This window comes from Takifugu rubripes, chromosome 4 (assembly GCF_901000725.2).
Source record: "Takifugu rubripes chromosome 4, fTakRub1.2, whole genome shotgun sequence".
NCBI classification, from domain to species: domain Eukaryota; kingdom Metazoa; phylum Chordata; class Actinopteri; order Tetraodontiformes; family Tetraodontidae; genus Takifugu; species Takifugu rubripes.
The window spans coordinates 15332398-15351480 of record NC_042288.1 but is presented as its reverse complement, the minus strand read 5'-3'; the positions used below and the strand labels follow the sequence as shown (position 1 = coordinate 15351480).

Genomic DNA, 19083 nt, shown 5'->3' with positions numbered 1-19083 from the left:
AGTGCTATGTGGCAGGTGTGCCCGTCGACTCTCCCTCCCTGGAGGGGTGCAGTCGCAGCTCTCCACACACCCAGGGGCCCCTGCGGGTGTTTGAAGAAAGGTGGAGGAGGGCTGGGGGAACAGCGCCGTGTGAATGACCTGTGTTTATTTTTGATGGGGCCCTCTCACGGAGCCTGTCAGCGCTGCGTCACGCTGACGGACAAGGTGCGACGCAGCCGCACATAATCTGGCTCTCAATGCTAATGTGCGCGGGGCGGGGAGCATCTCAGGACCGAGGTCTCTTTGTCACGGGTTTGGTGGGTTTTTTTCCTGAATGCATCCGAAACGGGAGAATCCGCTCGGGTGGTGCCTACAGATGGAGCGGGAATGGAGCCCACATCTCAGTTCTATCTGAATTTTCTCAGAAAAAAACGAGCCCTCCAGACTCATTCCTTTGCTATTTCAGAGGCTTTGAACAACGTGTGAAGGAGATACGGGGAATGGTTCAACCTTTTCTCTATTGACGTTATGGTGAGCTGATATTTACTGTTGTTATTCTGCTAAAAGACTGAAAGAAGGACGAAAGGATGAAACCAAATCCAAACTTCTCCTTCAGCCTTGGCCAACGCAGGGCCAGTGACATCACCGTGATGCTCGGGAATGGAATCTGCAAAATCTCATAAGCAGCAATAACTTGTTCCTAGCACATCCACATGAGGGGCTCATGTCTTAATTGCGATGGCGGGTAATGACATCTGTAAAGGATTCATCACTTTCAGTCTCGCCCTGCAGCGGTGCTCCCACAAGTGTGTGTGTGTGCGTGCGTGTGTGTATAAACCTGAATGGCATTTGAAAGATTCATGAAGCTCAAAGCTCCGGCTGAAAGGCTGCTTTGCAAAGGCGACCTGTAGAATTATGATGCGCCGCCCCGCCTGTTTGGCGCCCTAATCATTGAAAAGATGAGATGCAGTTGAAGGTGGATAATAACACTGCAGCCGAGCGCTTTGTGGCACAGATGAAAGGCGGTGCTGAGGAGACATTGGGTTTGTTGTGTGCATTTAATATGGAACAAAGAGATCTTTAAAAGCAGGTTACGCTGTTGCTTAAGAGCGGCTCGTTCGGCTGCAACAGGCCACCGTGCTGCACGGGAACCATCGAGCAAACACTAAATATTGCAGGCGTCTCCGCACCAGCGACATCTGTCAACTTCAAAATGGAGCGACCCGCCCGCAGGTCCCCCGCTGGATCAGAAGCTCCGGCCGCCGGCGTGTCTGAAGGGGGTCCGCGCCGCCAGACAAAAACAAAATGGCATTTTCCACCGAACACAAATGTCGTTGATGTCGCCCGGCGGGAGCTGCCGCCGCACGCCGCGCCGCATCATCACCGCGGTGGTGTCACACCTGCAGACATGAGGGATCACAGCCAGACCCGTGGACACGGCGCGGCGGCGCTAACCTGCAAAAGCTACATCTGGCCTCCACCCGGCCTATTTTTAATCTCAGTTTTATTCCTCTTTCGTTCAGCCTCGTTCTGAGTTCTGAAGCTCCCTCCTGTTTAGGCTGACACTGAGAAAAGGGCTTTGCAAAGCTGAGAAAGGGCGAGCGGCAGAGCGAGTGAGCGCGAGCAGCGTCACCTGGCAGCTCCGTCAAGCTTGGAGGAATGTTTCAGGAGGGTGGAAGCAGCCGGCAGCTCCCCTCGCTGACGCTTCTCTGCATCTCTCCACTCACTCCGATCCCTCTAGACACAACAGCCACATTCTTACAGCCTCTAAAGAGCAGATCTCTGTGTGCCTCTGCCACCCCCCCCCACACACACACACACACACACCCTTTACCAAGCCAGTAAAAACAAGTGATTGAAAGATGGTCATCTATTATTTTTTAAACTCTGAGAGCTTGTTGACATTTAAAGGTAACACTTAGCACCGTGTGGGTGTGTGTGTGTGTGTGTGTGTGTGTGTGTGTCGACTGTGCCTTTCAGAGCTAACTAACAGCAGAGAGGGATGCATAGCGGTGTGTGTGTGTGTTTACGGAAGCTAGTTCGACGTGAGAAATGTTCAGAAAAAGTGCTTCATCGAACTAAACGTCCTCAGGTTCTGAGTTTGTGGACGCTGCAGCCAGAACCCTCCGCAGAGGCCAGTTGTGACGTTTTTGTCCTGCCTGAACTGGGCTGTAAATAGACGGGCTCCGTACTCGGCAGCGTGGCTCCTGTGATATTGCATGTGTGTGTGACGCTCTGTCATCATCCTTTGTGACGGCTCTCCTGCTCTTTGCCCCCACAGTCTGTCGAGGTGCGACAGAATCCCGGCGACGCTCGCAGCGGAAAGCTCTCTGAAACCTGCGGGTATAAATAATCACTGCGTTACCCATAATCCATTTTTCAAGAAGGGGATATTTGTGAGGGGGGAAAGAGGGACAGAAACCCCCCACAGATGTGTCTGCGCAGCGTGGAGCGTGTGATTCCAGGACTGCTAAAAGTCTGTCTTTCAGATGGGAGCCTCAGCGTGCATTAGGGTATCACACTGTACACTCTGTCACCATGACAACACCAGTTCTGTGTCTGAGTGGGAGTACGCCTTTCATTTATTTATCCTCGGCGGCCAACATGGACAGCTGTGTGCATGCTGGGAGGGTCCATACTGGCAATCATGCTCAAAGTACACTTTATTACAAAAAATGCAATCACTCTTCTGGGTAAAGCGTGAGTATTATGGGCTGGCAGCTGCTGCATAAAGATTTGTGTGTGTGTTGAAATATAAAAACCTGAATTTGTGCTTGCCTGGCTCAAGTCTCTGTGTTGTTTGGCTCAAGCTACACATTCCTGACCTGTCACACACACACACACACACACACACACTCACTCTCTCTCTCTCTCTCTCTCTCTCTCTCTCTCTCTCTCTCTCTCTCTCTCGGTCGACCTGTTCCTGCACCGCTGTTATCTGCTGCTGGTGTTGGGGAAGAAGATGCGTTTCTATCTCGACTATTTTTCTAATGGATCCGAACAGGAGCCAGCGTTCCCAGTGGCGAGCCGGGCTATGTTGTAATCTATTACTTCCATTGAGTCATAAAAGAAGCTTCTGGAACGCGCATCACAGGGCTTTAACATCACGCGCTTCTGTAGGTTTTAGATATCGATGCACCTTTATTCTACAGCCTTGTTTTTCCTTTATTCTTTTAGGGAATGAAGGTTTTTCTTCTCCTGCAGCTCACACAGCAAGAATTAAACAATTCCTCATTAATAAGGACAATCACAGCTAAAATTCTCATTGTTCTTTCACTGTTTTATCATCGGAGTTCAGCGGGATCAGCTCCTGAATTCAGATGCTCTCTAGCTCAGCGATGCAGCTCCGTCCGCGGCGCCCTTGAGCTTTACGGCGCCTCCACCTGTGCTTCAGGTGTTATAACGGCTGCCTGTACGTGATGGGTCAACTGGGAGAGTGCTCCCCCTTCACATTTCCCCAGCAAAGGTCCCGAATGCTTGATCGGGGGGGTTAAAAAAAGATGGCAATAATAAAGCACTTAAACTCTGGGAGGCTGTGTGGATTCTGCTGCCTATAATTGCAGCCAGTAATGTGGTTTCTGCAGCGCCGCCATCCATATGCATGACGCCGGGATTTGCAGAATAAATTTTGATTTATTTATTCAGTTTTTTATTTTTTACACAATATCCCGAATGCCGAAGATAAATCCCTTTTCCCTGTTGCCTCCATAGCCCCTTATGTGTTTTAAAATGTGAGTGCTAGTTGCAAACCTCACAAAGAGGCTGGGGGAGTGTGTGATGTACACACAGAAGCTCCTCCACGTGAGAGGAAAAGGTCACATCCTTGACTCCTGTGGCCTTTTGCAGGTAGTAGCAGATTTATCCACAATAAGAACCAGGAAAACTACACAATTACACAGCGGAAATCTGGATTTATTTAATTTTTTTGCATGTGTGTATATTTTTCATGAAGCTCTTTATTGCTTCTGCCCACCGTGCTAAGGAAACCGGCGGTCTTTGCTGGGCCGGTTGTCTAAACCGAGCCGAGCTTGGATGCCGAGGTGTTGCTCGGAATGCCAGCCGGAGCGCTGTGGATGGCAGCTGATTAACTACTGCTGGAATATAGTTTAAACAGAGGTGTGTGCAGTGGGGATTTGGTGGCACGTGTGAGAAGCACGACTCCCGTTAAATTCCTTAATAACTCATTTTGGATGCTCGGAGCCGCGTCTGCTCCGTCCCCACTCCTCCGCTGTCTCTTTTCAGGTTAGATGTGAAATTATTGGTTTTTATTTCCCAGCCACTGGAATATTATTATTTTACAAGTGTGTTTTTTTTCTGCTTTTTTTCGACAGCTCAGCGCCTTCACACGCTAAACAAGAAGCGGCCTGTTAGGTGTTTCTTCAGGGCATCTGTCCTGATGTTTTCTGCATTCGTTATCAAAACCCCTGCAGTCAGCTCCGAACTGGGAGAGGAGGCGTTCCAGCCCTGCTCAGATAGAGCTTCATATTCTGGAATTTACACCAGAACCGTTCTTTCATTAACAGAATAAAGAAGCATCTTGTATTATCCAGCTGCAGACATCATCCCTGTATAACTGATAATAAGAAATGATTGGAGCCCAGAATGTTCTGGTTCTGCTTTAATGGCTCACGGTGGGTTTTATGCCGGCGTTAATTACTTCGCATTCATATTTTCAGTTTATTGTGTGAGCTGCAGAAATAAGTCTTTAAGAGAATTCATATTCAGCTTTAATTGGCTTTAATCGCCGCCCTAATATTGGATGTAATTAGATTGAGACGACGACTGCTTGGGTTTCTTTGTTCGGTCCTGTTCGGTCGTCTTTTTGCACAGAATTGATGAGAAGCAGGTTTTCCTGTAACATCTCCCCGTAGTTACAAAGTGCAACGTGTCTTTCACCTCTTAGAAACACGGCTGTATAAATATTTATTTGATGCGGATGCGGTAGTGATACTGGTGACATAAGAACTGTTTAAATTTTCATGAATTCACCACTAGTCTGGTTTTGGCACTTACCCATATTCTAATTGGCATGTTGCCGTTCTTGTAGTGAGGAACTTCATGAATTATGCAGAAAAAGACAACTTTGAATGTGGCCCATTATAACCACACAACTCCAGACTGCTATTATGGATAAAGACGTACTTAAGACACTTCTCTTGTCATTCCGGCTCAGGTTGGGCTGCACTCGCCACCATTCTAAGCTCTAACTCCTTCACCAGTAAACACTACCGGTACATAAATCTACTGGTTTCCCAAGTCTATGACCATGTTGACCCCCCCATCCAGACATACCTGAGGGCTGAACTTGGTCTGTAAATGATGGATGCAGACGTAAATCGGTATAGCTCACACAAAATGTTTGGCGCTGCCAGTTATTAGAAATCAGCGCGGTGATGCGTTCAAAAACACCGGAGGCGAGTGTGTTCCACGACAGGCTGCTGCTGTACCCCCCCACCCCCCCGCTGCTCGCCACAAACCTGCGCCTCATTCTCAGCATTCATTCTTTAGCAGCGTTTAATATTTCACCGTGCAGAAATGAGGATTTGATGCGTTAAATTGCAAGTGTGTGAGTCAGAGTTGATCCATAATTAATTGGTCGCGAATTGGGTTTTTACCAGCTCGGGCTGAAAGGGACAGACAATTGTTTGAGTAAGCACACACATGCACACACACACGCACACACACACACACGTGCACACACGTACACAGAAACGATTTTGTTTTTGGCAAGTTCATTGTTTTATGAATATAATCATGTATTTAATATAAAAAAAATACTCTTAGTAAAACTGGTATCCATCTGGTCTACCCAGGAAATCGGTGTTACGGGTTCGACGTCCGTTCAGGCAAATTCCTGAGATGGTGAACGAGTAAAAGTGATTTAATTTCAGCTCAGCCGCAGGGGAGAATAATCACATCCTAAAGCTTGAACTTGTGCTGTAGTTCAACAGTATTTAACAACACCTCCCACAGGTCAAAGGTCAGGGTTTCTTGTTGCCTAATGTTTAAAGGCGTTTGGCACTTTAACGGGAGTCTATGTTGCTGTGAATATCAGCCTAGTTTTGATGTTAACAGGTACGGGGGGGGGGGGGTGTTTGTCTTGAACCATGGGTCCCAGCGCTAAATCGCCTCTGTGAAGTCGTTGTTTCATCTCTAGTTTCCCCGTCGTCACTCTTAATTCCTGTAAGAAACTTCCTGACGTAAGTCGGACCCCACTCGGAGGTCAGTGATTGACAGGTGAGGATATTATTATGCAAAGGCGGAGAGCATACAGGAGAGGGATGAATATTTGAGCAGATGGTCTAAAAGACTGATGTAATTGATTCTCCATCGAAGCTCCTATTTCATTTACTGAATGAAAGCTTCGTTTCAGACAGTCTCTGTTCGTCGTGTCCCTTCTGTCCCTCTGAGGAGGCAAACTGATGTTTACGCGCCATCATCATCATCATCATCATCATCATCATCATCATTGTGTCTCGTAGCCACGCCAAAGCATGGTGCACCTGTCTGACATGAGACTCTCGTGTGCTCGCAGATGTCATCCACACCGTGGGCCCTGTGGCCAGAAATCAGGTCGGCACCACTGAGAACAACGACCTCAAATCCTGCTACTGGAACTCGCTGCAGCTGGTGAAGGAGCACAGCCTGAAAACTGTGGTGAGTAGAGCACGCTGACCACGCTGGGACATGTGGAAACGGGGCGGCAACACTGTTGTCGCCTCACTGAAGTTAAAAGCCTTCATCATGACATCAGCAAATCCAGGAACTAGAGGGTGGATGGCGAGAGGGACCACCCTAATGTTGAGCCACAATAAAGGTCCAGGAATGTTATTTTTAGGTCTGTCCAGGAATCGTTAGTCAAACGAAGGCGATTCCATGTGAGATGTTCCATCACCAACAGTCTATCCCAGCCACTGACTTCCAACCCAATCTATTTATAGAATCGTCAGTATATTTGCAGAGGAAACTGCCTGTTTTTGCCGAGCGGCCCGGATGCTCTCGGTCATGTTTGAACAGCCGTGACCAGAGGAAACGTGCGTTCTTTGATAGCCTGACCTTGTTGGACGGGACTGGCCGGTCCCGCTTTAGCCACGGTCCCCGTCCTCGCTGCTTGAGACCAGGCTTAGAGCGCGTGTGGCCGTCGGTTAGCTGTAGCTCAGCCTCGATACACCAGAGCCAGTGGAGCAGAGCCTCTGTTTTAACAGTCTGCTGTTAGAGTCCACGCTTCCGCCGAACCCATCGGCGCTACGCTCATTTTGCCTCACATGAGAGGGTCCCGCTGGGCTTTGCTGTCTTAGAGGAAGACGAGACGCTGCTGAAGCCCAGCATCCTGCCAGAAGAAGCAGGTTTAACTCGTTATTTCTGGCTGGCGCGCTCCCTAATGTTGGGCCACGATCTTACAGAAGAAGAAAACAGAGCCTAACTGTAAATAAATGTGGCTTTGAGAGATTAAAGGAAGCCACGCTCACAATTAATCCCTGTTCCTTCCAGCTCAGAACCTCCAGACGGCAGGACGGTCTGACTGCACATTGACAGGGAAGCCCACCGGATTCTTGACTGGAACATTCATTTTGCCGTAGTGAGAGGCTGGAGTGAACATTTCCTCCAGTAGAAGTTAAAACTCGCTAGTTCTCACTGACCCTGCAGAACATTGATGCATTAGTTTACAGCTGGACCAGACAAGAAGGTGGTTTTTGACAGCTCATGAAACCAGCCCAATAACCTCGCTATGAACTTTCTCCTGAAGAATCATTTGCTCATTTAGAGAAAGCAGAGATGTAAATCTCCCTCGCACGCTGAGGCCAAGGTCTCTCGGATTGCTTCCGTCCAATATTTGGCCGCGCGGTCTCTTTTCCGTGAATGTCAAAGTCGTTTTAGGATTGCAGGGGAAGCCTCTGTGGAGACGCATCACTCCCTGCTGCTCAGCCCCAGAGACTCTCGTACAGGAGCCCCCCCCCCTCCATTTTTATTGTTTCCATCCAGGCTGTTCCAGCTCTCGGGGCTCTGAAGGGCCACAGTCAGCCTGCCAGTCTGGAAGCCTGGACTCGGCAGCATTGCACAGGGGAGCGACGCGAGCCGCGCAGCAGCGTGCGAGTGAAGCTGCAGCTCTGTGTTGTGTAACAGCCCCCTCATCTGCTCAGTGCCTGCTACATTATAGAAAAGTTGCCTCGTTCTCAAAGGCGATTCTGGCAGCAGGAGGCCGTGCATGAAGTCTGGGTGGATGTGAGCGAGGATAACACTCCTTCGCTGGTTCAAAATGTTGATCCTGTAAATCACTGAGCTTTATACGCCTGATTTATCGGCTCGCCGTCTGTCTGCGGTCACGTGTTCTCCACAGAGCTGCAGAGCCCGTCAGAACATCGGACTGAGGCATCAGCTAATGTAGGTCGTCTGTCTGGCTACGTCATGGTGGGATGTTCAGGTCCCCTCGCTGCAGGAGAATAAGCAGGAGAAGCAACATCTGGCCAACGAACGCCAGTGTTCAGCCGGCTTTGTTGCTCCACTGAGTGTTTGGTTGAGAGAACCGAGCTGGGAGCGACATCTCCTGGATGAGATCACGGCTGAATGTCAGGTGATTGATCATCTCATGGCACGCAGCCCCTAATTTGATGTTGACCCGCAACCATTTGATGGTTTCCAAAAGCACGTGTCATGGAGCTGTTCCTGTCGGCGTGTGACGGGCCGGCGGCCGCCTCGGTGGGCGGTGACCGGGTCGCGGGCCGAGGCTGCGAGCAGATCCTGCGGGGAAGCCGCCAGTCGCCTATTGAGAAGAGCTCCGAGAGCCAAGTGGATTGGAGATGAATGGCGGAGGATGCTGGGATTAGCGGCCCTTCTCCACGGGCTCATCCCGAGGCTGCTAAAGACATTTTCTCCCATTCGGGTTTCCCATCCTTGCAAATATCGCCTCAGCACGCACGTGCACGCGTATGATAGCCCCAATGACCTCATCTGTTTCAGCAGGTGAGGAATCAATAGAGACTGAGTCCAAGTCCCAAAGGCTCGTTAGCACAGAGGCACTCACGGCCATCTCTAGCTTTTTTTCCCTCCTCCTCTTTTGGACAAACACTTTAAAATTGAAAGTGAAACACGAGGCAGCAGGTTCAGTTTTGAAATGTGGGTCACGGTTGATACTTGCAAATGAGGCTTTTATTGCTACATTTAAGTGCACTGGTGGGTCTTATTTATGCTTTTAAATGCTACCATATCAAACTTAATGACTTTGTGCTCTACTTTGTTCCATTTTGGGGTTTCTGACTCCCGGAGAGATTAATTAATCTGCATTTGTGCGCTGAACTCACGGTGGGAAAAAACTTTCCTGCATTTTCTCATAAATTACGGCCGGTGAGCGCACGAGAGCACAGATTCAATTTTGTAATGGTGGATAGAAGTTTGTGGCTTTATTGCGCCCGCTCTTGGCGTTCGATCACAGCAGCATAAACTGTGCCATTAATTGGGGTAGGAGAAACAGAGGTTTACTGCTGAGCTGCTTAGCCAACACATTTGTTCTTCATGTCTTTGGTGTGTCGGCCAATATTCCAGGACCACTTCATACTTCAAAGTCTTCTGCAGCCAAATCCGAGACTCCGTTTCCCCCAAAACAGTTTCAGATTTTAGGATGTGGGAAAGGGCTCATTTTCAGTACACTTCCATGATTGCGTGTTCGGACCGACATCTCAGATTGTGCACGTTGCGGTTTTGATTAAGATTAAAACTAGAACAAACGCCAGCGGGAAGAGAAGAAACCAGTGCAGGCCAGCCTGCGCAGACCTCTGGTAGGATCCTCGTCATGGTTAAATTAGAATGGAGTCGTCGCAGTGGTCAACCAGCGTTGGTTCTTCCTGTAGCTCGGTACCTGAATGCATCCCCGAAGGTTAATTAGATTGAAGCTTTCTAAAGGTCACATCGCCATTTGAATAAGCTACTGCGATTTGTCAGATCTAAATCACTGGCTACACTGGACCAATTAGACCCAATTATGATGTTCCACCTACTCTGTTAATGGCTCGTGGACCCTCGATTACCTGTTTCCTGGTCTAAAAGGAAGCGCCCCGGTTTTTTGGACCCACTTCCATTTATTCCAGGGAAGAACTTTATGTAAATGAAATGTTTCTAATATGGACATCGCGTTAGAATATGTAAAACATGACAAAACGGAGCCTCCAGTGGAGGCTATGCTATGCTAGGCTAATCCCAGACTGTTACTTTCTTGATTACAAGCGCAGGAAAGGACGGTTGGAGGTGGGTCATTCCGGTAATAAAGCACACACGTGCAGCATTCGCGCCGGGCTCCGCTCGTCGTCAGGCACTTTGTGGACCTCCTCCATAAAGTCTCCTGAATTTCTATGAGGCTGGCGTCCCTCAGCACGACCAGCTGAGAATAGAAACGACAGCTCGTCCCCGACTGAGGGACTGTCAGATGAAGTGGCTGATGAGACCGGCGGCGTTCCTGCGAGACGCCAACGCCATGAAACGCAGACCGAGGCAGCGGTTCTTCCTGCTGCTCTCCTCGCCTGGTGTTTGATACGACGCGACCAAACCAAAGGGGTAAACCTTCAACGCGGCTCGCTTTCATTTCAGCTGTAGTTTTTAATAATTACCCTTGTTTACTCCGGTTTCTGCTGCCAGTCTCTCTCTGTGCAGATGTGCTTGGCTTCCTGCCGCCTGCTGTCCAGGATCACAATCCAAATTTGGCTGTTCGGAGCAGAAACATTGGTCCCATAAGTCCGCGAGGGCTTGTTGCTGGGGCGCCCCCCCCCCCCCCCCCGCGCTGCCTTTGCACGCGTTCCAGCACGTTTCGGGTTGTGTTCTCAGTAGAGGAAGTACTGCAACCTACATTTGACAGTAATGTTCCTGTCGTCCCGAAACGCCCCCCCCCCCCAAATCAAAGTAATGAGCGTTCCTCCAGCTGGGGAATGTCAACAATTCTATGGCTCACTGCCGCTCTTTCCTGGCCGGCCAGATGCTCCTCAGGTGGAGCAGTTTCAACCTCAAAAGTTCTCGTTCTACGTGCATTATTGGCTCTGCGCTGAGCCCTCGTCCCAAACTTCAACTCAGGAGAGGGCGGAATTGTCCAAACCCGGAAAATTAAAGGAAGCGAACCCGGAACCACGAGCGGCCATCGCACAGCTCATCCTCGTCTGCCCACCGGTCTGCAAATTTCAGGGACACATTATGTTTCGATTGCGTCACGCATGGCAGACTTTTCAAATTAACGCTCACGGATGGATATTTTAATTATTATTGAGTGAACAGTAACGAGAACACTGAGTCGGAGTCCTGCTATTAATGCACTTAATTAAAGTTATGAGGCGAGAACTTTGACGTGGCCGCGTCAGGCGAGAGAGGTAGAGCGTGTTGGCACAGGACGGCCGTGATCGATCCCGCCGACGCCGGCCCGGCGACCTCGCTGCCGTTTTGTGAATCTTTCTTTTGTGGGAGTTGACCTTGGCGTGGCGGTGAAGCTGGCGTCTCTCGCCTTTTCACCGCCACTCAGGTTCGGGGACAGAAGCGTGCAGCCAATTCTCCTTCAATCATGGTCAGCAGACTCACAGATGTGTTCGCTGACGTTAGAGGGGTCCAAGGTGGTTTGGAGACCACGGACAACATCGTCGTCTTCCCACCTGGACGGATGAAACAACATGAAAGGAAATGAGCAGCGCGGAGGAACGCCAGCGTCACGTTATTCACAGGTGACAAAGAGAGAATCGGGATCCTTGATAAGATCCGGAGCCGACCTTTGATTCCTCAGTAACGTGGAAATACATCATATATAATTGTTTTTCTCTATAAAGGAGCATCTCTAATTGCCTTTGTTGTACGTGCTTTTACTTACTGACTAATTATTCTGTGCTCAGCAGAACGTGAGACTAGCTAACGTAATATGGCCAGCAGTCACAGCGAAACACAGTGAAACTCTGTCTCCAGCTTGTTCACAAGCCTGTTCCGAACTTTCAGACGTTTTAAAACATTCTGAACACAACTTTTCCCCATTTTCATAATAGTTCCATTTCCTGTGTGTTTTATCAAAGAGAATGCGTAAGGCGGCACGCTGACAGCTATTGAGCGCCCAGGGAATGTTTGTCTTCTTTGTTCCCACGGTTCACTAGTGCACAGCCAGATCTTTTCTACATCTGTGACGTGTGTAAAGTCAGGAATGAATATTCATGTTCCCCGGCTGCCCGGCTGGCGCACGCCGCATCTCCAGCCTGCATTGTTTGTTTTCAAGACCGCCAAATGTGGCGTTAAGACAGAACGGCACGTTGACCGCACCTTAATGAGAAATCCAGTATTTATGAGGACAGCAGAGCGTGAACAGCTTTGGTCGGAGATGATTCCCCCGTTGGCCGTGTTTCTGGGGGGGGGGGGTTCCTGAGCAGCCTCGCCACACACGCAGGTAACGAGCACGTGCACCAGCAGACCTGCCAGTGTTGACGCCCATCTTCATAATTCTTTAATCACGATGCCATTACCCCCGTGCACACACCCACCTCAGCTCCATTATTACCTCCCAAGGTCACAGCTAACAAGGTCTGAGGCGCTGGGCCCGGCCGGAGCGCACTGACTCACCATTTTTAAACTGGCTCCGTTTACGCCTCCTCAGCAAATCGGGCCGCGCCGCAGCACCGTGCACGGCTTTATGGTGGAAATATATTAGCTGTATCAGTGGCGCAGCAGGTGCAGCAGGTACGAGCTGTCTGCACGGCCCAGCTGAGGATTTATCCCGTCTCCCGGCTGCTCTATTGTGGCCAACACTTCACAATTTATGATGTCGGGTTTGTGCCGAGGTCGGAGACATTTAAAAATGAGCTTTGCCCCAAATTCAACCTGTATTTCAATGTCCTGTTGCACGCGAGATATAAACCACCAGCACCGCGGGCACTTCAGTCTTCTTTGCAGAAGAATATGGGATGTTGATTCAAACGTGGAGCCTACCCTTGACTTTGATCCCCCCCCCCCCCCCCCCCCCCCCCCCCCCCCCCCCGCCTTCTCTCTCATTCCCAGTTAATTAAAATTATACGACGTGTTAGTATTAAATCATCATGACGTAGGCCTGACGTCACCCTGCTCTGTCACTCTGGGCTAATTTAGCAGATTAAACATTTCTCGACCAGTAAAGTTAATCCAGTAAATGTCGAAGTCGTCTCTTATGAAAGATGCTCCAACCGTCAGGAGCCTGTAAATCTAAATCTGAGGACTCTTCCATTTGGGGGGGGAATGCTAATAAACAGCAGTGATTCAGTTGTATGTTGTCCCTCTGACCTCTCTTCCATAATTCAGACACACGTTTCGCCCAAATAAACCCTCTACCCTCTGTGCCTTTTTATGGTGACCTTTGACCTGGTGCCGTTTGCCTGCCGGGGCTTTTCTCTGCCATGTTGCTTCTGTGATCAGCCAGCTTTGTTGTCTTCTCTGGGTGGAAGCTGTTGGAAGATGCTGTCCATCTTCTAAATGTATTCTTTTTGTGAAAATCGTCTTCTGCGCTCTTCTCCCTGATAGATTTCTGTGCGGCCTGCGATGACCTCCTCCACTCGCATCGATATCTCATCGGATTTGTGATGCGGTTGTAGAAAAACACCCACAGATGCAGATAATATTTCAGCACATTGGAGACCGTTTAGCTGCCTTTGTGTTGGAGTGGAGCGGGAACCCGGCTGATATCAAACTGTCCAAATAGCCTCAAACCCTCGAAAACAGACTTTTTAAGCTCCGCTTCCCAAACGCTGTCATCTTTATATTTCTATCCACAAACCTCTCCTGTTATTTTTCAGCTCATTGCTGTTCAGTACGAGTGACGCGGTGAAGAGGTGTTGGGAAGCCGGGGAGAAGCCATTTAGACAGCGCATCCATTTAGCATAGTCAAGGTTCCTGATTCTTCTCGGGAGGGGTTATTAGCGGGCCACCTGAGTCCATCAAGGGCTCTCCTAATGAGCCGGAGGCGTGTGGCTCGAAGCTCGCTTGGACAAACTGCCGACCTACGCGATGATCATTTAAGAAAACAAATTTATGGGCACCATCAGCTCCTCAGCTGAATCTGCTCCTGTTTCGTCTGCACGTTACAGAGGGATGCGACACATTTTCCTGTCAGAAACTGCGTTTCCTGGCTGACGGAGTCGTGTTTGCACACGAATCCCATTTGCTCTTCAGCACGTGATGTATTTGGTAGAGAGAAATTGGTTTTCCAGTTTTAGTAACTAATTAATGCTTTATCAATATTCATGATTAACTCCTCATTTAGAGAACTGTAATGAGCCGTATTATCCTCTGGCCATATGTGGAAAAGTTCGCCTCCTATTTCAAATCGAGCTGCAGCAACATGTCGCCCTCTGACCAGGAGCGCCGGCGGTTTCCGTTCGCTCTGAGACTAGAACACTAGAACCTGGACTCTGTCTGAATGAGACCCACTCGCTGAGGATTCATTAAAGCCGCCTGGTGGTCAACTTCCTGTTTTCTCTGCGCCACCTGCTCCCGTTTTGTCCAGACCGTAGCGCCGGAGTCTCGGTGACCTCGAGTGTCATGACCACCGGCTTTCATTTCCAATATTGTTTTGCGTCCCCTCGCCATCTCTCCTCATTTTGCGATGCACCTGTGCTCAGGCCGACGTCCTGTAAAGCCACGTTAAAACACGGACCTCCTGGCTGCATCGGCCGGGTCTCCCGGCTGTTGGGAGCGGCTACAGACCGGAGGTAACCTTTTTATCGTAGGCAGTATTCAGCTGCCTCGCTTTTATGAGCGGCACTTCTCGCCTCTGAGACCCTCTGAGGAGTGTTTCTGTCCGGTGGAGTCGGTGGATTTGTGGCTCTGCTTGGTTGGACACAGACGTGTTTTGGTCCAGACCGGGTCAGGATGGCAGCGCAGCTTCCTTCACAGCTTCAGGGCTGTCGTGTCCTGCAGGCAACATAGTCTATTAAACATCTTAATGGCGGCCGCAGCCTCGCACAATCAGACCCTCTCACCCTCTCATCTTTGTGCACCCTCTGCACGACAAATGCGTGGGAGCGTATTAATGATTCTGCTTCCTTTGTACAACCAGCCTCATCCAGCTTCCAGCGAGTGTCTGAGGGGAGATTCTGATTAGGCCCAGACACTCGTGGAGGGAAAAAAATCCCCTCTGGGATTTCACAGTGTAAACTTTCCACAGACAATCCTTCAGAAGGCTTTAAGACTCCATGAATCCACAAACCGCACATTGTTTCAAAACGCCGCCTCGGCAGCGTCCTGCTTTAGATTCCCGTCCTGCGCTGAGGTGTAGAACTTGCAGGACTTTTTGAAGATGGCGTCAAGCCCTGGGGTGAAACTCCTGACATGACTCAGCCGGCTGGTGATCCCCCGTATCCTCTACCCGCCATGGATAGCTGAAGTTCCCCAGACGTGACAGGGCAGGCGTATCACTTTGAGGCCGGGAAGTTCAGGTGCATGTGAGGTGACTGAGGGAGTGTTTGAAAATGAAAACATCACCTCCTTCGTTGGTCACCACGATGTCTGTTTCATCCTGAGTCTCAGGCTGCAGTTTAGCGTGTTTTACCCAGCAAACAGTCCCGACCATCCATCCTGCACGGACGTGCCTAAATTCGCAATAGTACATTTAGTTTTTATCTTAGTCGTGGCTGTGAGACTTAGAGGGAAAACTTCAAATAAAATGCTCCTAAAAGTTGTCTCGGATTTTTGAGACAGCTGTTCTCATGCTTTGAACAATCAAGGCGTCAAAGAAGGAAGCATAAAGCTAATGTGCATTAGCATTCTCGGAGTTTGTGAGGCTTCGCGTATAAAAAGAAACTAGAGCCTTTTATTTTCTGCCGTAGGTGTGAATATCATTAGATCTGCCACGAGTGCGATAAATGCATGTAGGTGAAGTTGCCTTCGCCCATGAGACAATAAAACTAATATGGAGCGGAGCCGACAGCATGACTAATAGCATGCAGTTTGAGCTCATCTCGATAAATTGCCTGTTTCCTTTTAAGCGAGGCCATTACGCTGTTGTCTGCTCGCTCTCGCCTTTGATTTCTCTCTCAAGATTTTAGGATTTTACATATTAAAAAAGCCTGCAGGTTCCACCACTTTGAGAATTGACCGAACACAAAAGGAAGCCGGCGTGCCCCACCTCCCGCCTGGCCCTCGTCCTCCCCTACCTGAGACACCGTCATCAGAGCTCAAGGTGTGAGGTCCCGACCCCCAGGTCCCGACCCCCAGGTCCTGACCCCCTGGTCCCGACCCCCAGGTCCCCTCGGAGGACAGCTGACCTCTGCACTCACTGTGTCCTTGCACCGGTCTCCTTTTTTTTTTTTTAAACTCAAAATTTTTTGAAAACGCTAGACTTTACCTAAATTGAGCTCTGTAGAGAGGCCCTTCAGGCAGTGGGCAGCCTGTCATCTCTACTGACGTCTTACTCGGCTGTTTCTATAGTGGATTCATTCTGCAGGCTTTAATCTTCGGTCCTGGGAGGCTGCGAGCGAGCCAGCATTTACTGTACTATAAATAAAACATACTAATGTTTTCTCAGCCTAATATGATGTGGGCCCTGACCTCTCAGCCTGCTTCTGTTAATTAGTCCCGGCTGCTCTTACCTTTGGGCAACCTCAGATTTATGGCTGTATGTTGGGGGGGGGGGGCTAGCATGAGCTGCTAGTGGCTGGCCTGCCCACGGACCACGTGGAAAAACAGGGTTTCACACTCTGAATCAAAGCGTCGGTGTTGCGTGTAACTGCCTCCGAGTTAGAGATGAAACCGACTCGGAATAAATCACACGAATTAGAGAGCGACTATGCTAATCAATCGCCAGTCGTGATTCACGCCGCGCTGTCCTGAATGCAGGGGCAGATCAGCCGTTGGCGGCAGCAGGGCGCTGGCCTCCATCCCGAAATACAACGAATCCTCCACATTTCCATGGGTACCAGTGTGTATAGAGCAGCTGCACCATTTTCTCCTCACGCTCATTCATCTCATCTGGTTCACAAACATGCTGCAGCCTCCTTTTATTCCCTGGCAGAATTGCATGGCAGGGGTTCACAAATGGGACAAGATATCCTCGGTGTTGCAGAACCGAACGTGATGGAGGCGGACGCAGAGCACCGTGAGCCTCCATTAACAAAGACTCCATTAGTCCCATTAAACTCTCGGCTCGCGCCGTCTCAGGCTTCCAGTCTTGTGGTAATTGTGTGCAAAAACTTAAAGCAAATGAGGGAATCGGGGGAACGTGGTGGTTGCTGTCGTCGGTGTTCTGCACCACAGTACAAAGAATAAAGCCAATATTTACGTTGCTAATTGGAGCTGCGATACAAGCGTGTTTGTCATTGTGTTTGATAACGAGATAGATAACGAGGTTGGCTCTCCTAAAGGTTTTATTGTGGAACTATGCTTCCAAGATGAAGTTGCATTCTGTGGACTCTTCCTCCTCCTCCTCCTCCTCCTCCCCCCAGTCTTCAGCTATTACTGCCACCCTGTTTACATATTTCCACCCCCACAGTTGTTGCGTGTGGATTGAAGATGCAATTATCGCTCTTGAATATCGTCAGGGAGCATCTCTGGCTGCCTTCCAAAGCTGATCAGATGGTCCCAAAGGCCACGACAGGTTACGCTAACGCTGAACTTCTGAAGATATCTACTCCATTATATTCCATCAGATGTGTTTCTGAATTATTCTATACAATTTTTAACTTAAGATTGACAATAACGGTGCCGTTTGGTTCTGTGGTTACTATGGAAACGGTGGAGCTACAGCACATGTCCTCAGATGTATCCAGTGTTAGCAGCAGCACCAGTCCAGGCGTGTGAGCCGGCCTCAGGTGCTGGTGTAAAACGCATCCCTCTTTTCACCTGCACTGCTGCAAACTCCTCCATCTGCTCACGTCAGATCAGGTTTAGGGACGGACGCCAGCCCGCCGTCGCTGACTGAATCCAGCCCGAGTGGAGGCGAGACCGCCACTTTTCAGCTTGTCCTCCGGACGCCATTAGCATGCGAGACGTGTCGGCGCTGATTTGGGTGTCACGCTGGTGCTGCAACAAAGGCACCAGCCGTGCAGCAAGTCACTTGTCTTCATAAGTATGCTGTTCTGCCCCCTCCCAATTCAGAGCAGGTTTTTTTTATAACTTTAAAGCCTCTTTGATAGTGGACTTTTGAAATGTTGAAGGACGCCTTAAAGGGAAATAATGTTTAATTAGTGACTTTATGATGGAAGGCTACCATAGTCTGCCTATGATGAGAAGCCACCTTTTTTATTCATTTCTGTGACTAAAAAGGCTGCTGAAGTAGATTTATGCGAAGGAATTAATAAAATTGTCCATCACATGGTGCTTTATTTTCCATTTAGATCAGTTGGGTCTCACAGATGTGAAGTCACAGACGTTTTAAAGCCACGGCTTTACATCAGATGTTTGAGAATCAGTGATTCAAGCACATTTCAGATTTACCGATAAATGCAGCGTCTCACTCCGCATGCTAATGATGGCAGGTTAACGCGGTCGGGGGGGGGTTCAGAACCCACGCCGTCCTGGTTTCAGGGATTAATGTCTCGGCCTGCATTTTACCGCCGACACTTCAGAGGTCTGCGAACTTGAAAATGTAGTTTGAAAGATCCAAACAGAATCCTCCCGTTCCGCACTTTGATCATTTTCTTTATGCCCACCTGGCATTTCAGGCAACATACCATAATCTACATTTCTTAAGCACTCATTGGAATAATCGTGAGCTTCTGGAGCCCTCAGGCACATCGGAGGCTGTTTTCTGTGCGCAAAGGTTCAAATATTCAACACTTTGCTCGCACATTCTGCAGATACTTTTTTTTTTTTTGTTGTTTCCTCTGTGGATTTAATCAAAATACAGCCTGCAGTTTATACATCCCAGCCCTTTTTGACAAACAAGACACTTCCAATCACGTCGATTGAGGCGAATTGAAGTAAACAAATGAAGAAACATGGTGATGAATGGCTGGGGTCAGAAATAATATCACACGAGTCATTTCTGATAATCTGGGGCTGCAGAATGCTGATTTTACCAGCACGACTTCCTGTTTAATTCAATTAATTCAGGCCCAAACTCCATCGCCTGTGCTCACAGCTGTAGCGCCATTTTTCGAGAAGAAGCACAAATACATTTTTTGGTATTGACTT

The 19083-nt window shown here is 49.2% G+C and overlaps 1 protein-coding gene across 5 annotated transcripts in view; it reads left to right on the top strand.

Moving 5' to 3' along the window:
* macrod2 (mono-ADP ribosylhydrolase 2) overlaps window positions 1-19083 on the top strand; it is a 283251-nt gene that overhangs the window by 178552 nt on the left and 85616 nt on the right. For all 5 annotated transcript variants that reach the window (XM_029835486.1, XM_029835484.1, XM_029835488.1 and 2 more), the window contains one exon: window positions 6515-6636. In XM_029835486.1, coding sequence (XP_029691346.1) covers window positions 6515-6636 — 122 coding nt within the window. The remainder of the gene's footprint in view (window positions 1-6514; window positions 6637-19083) is intronic.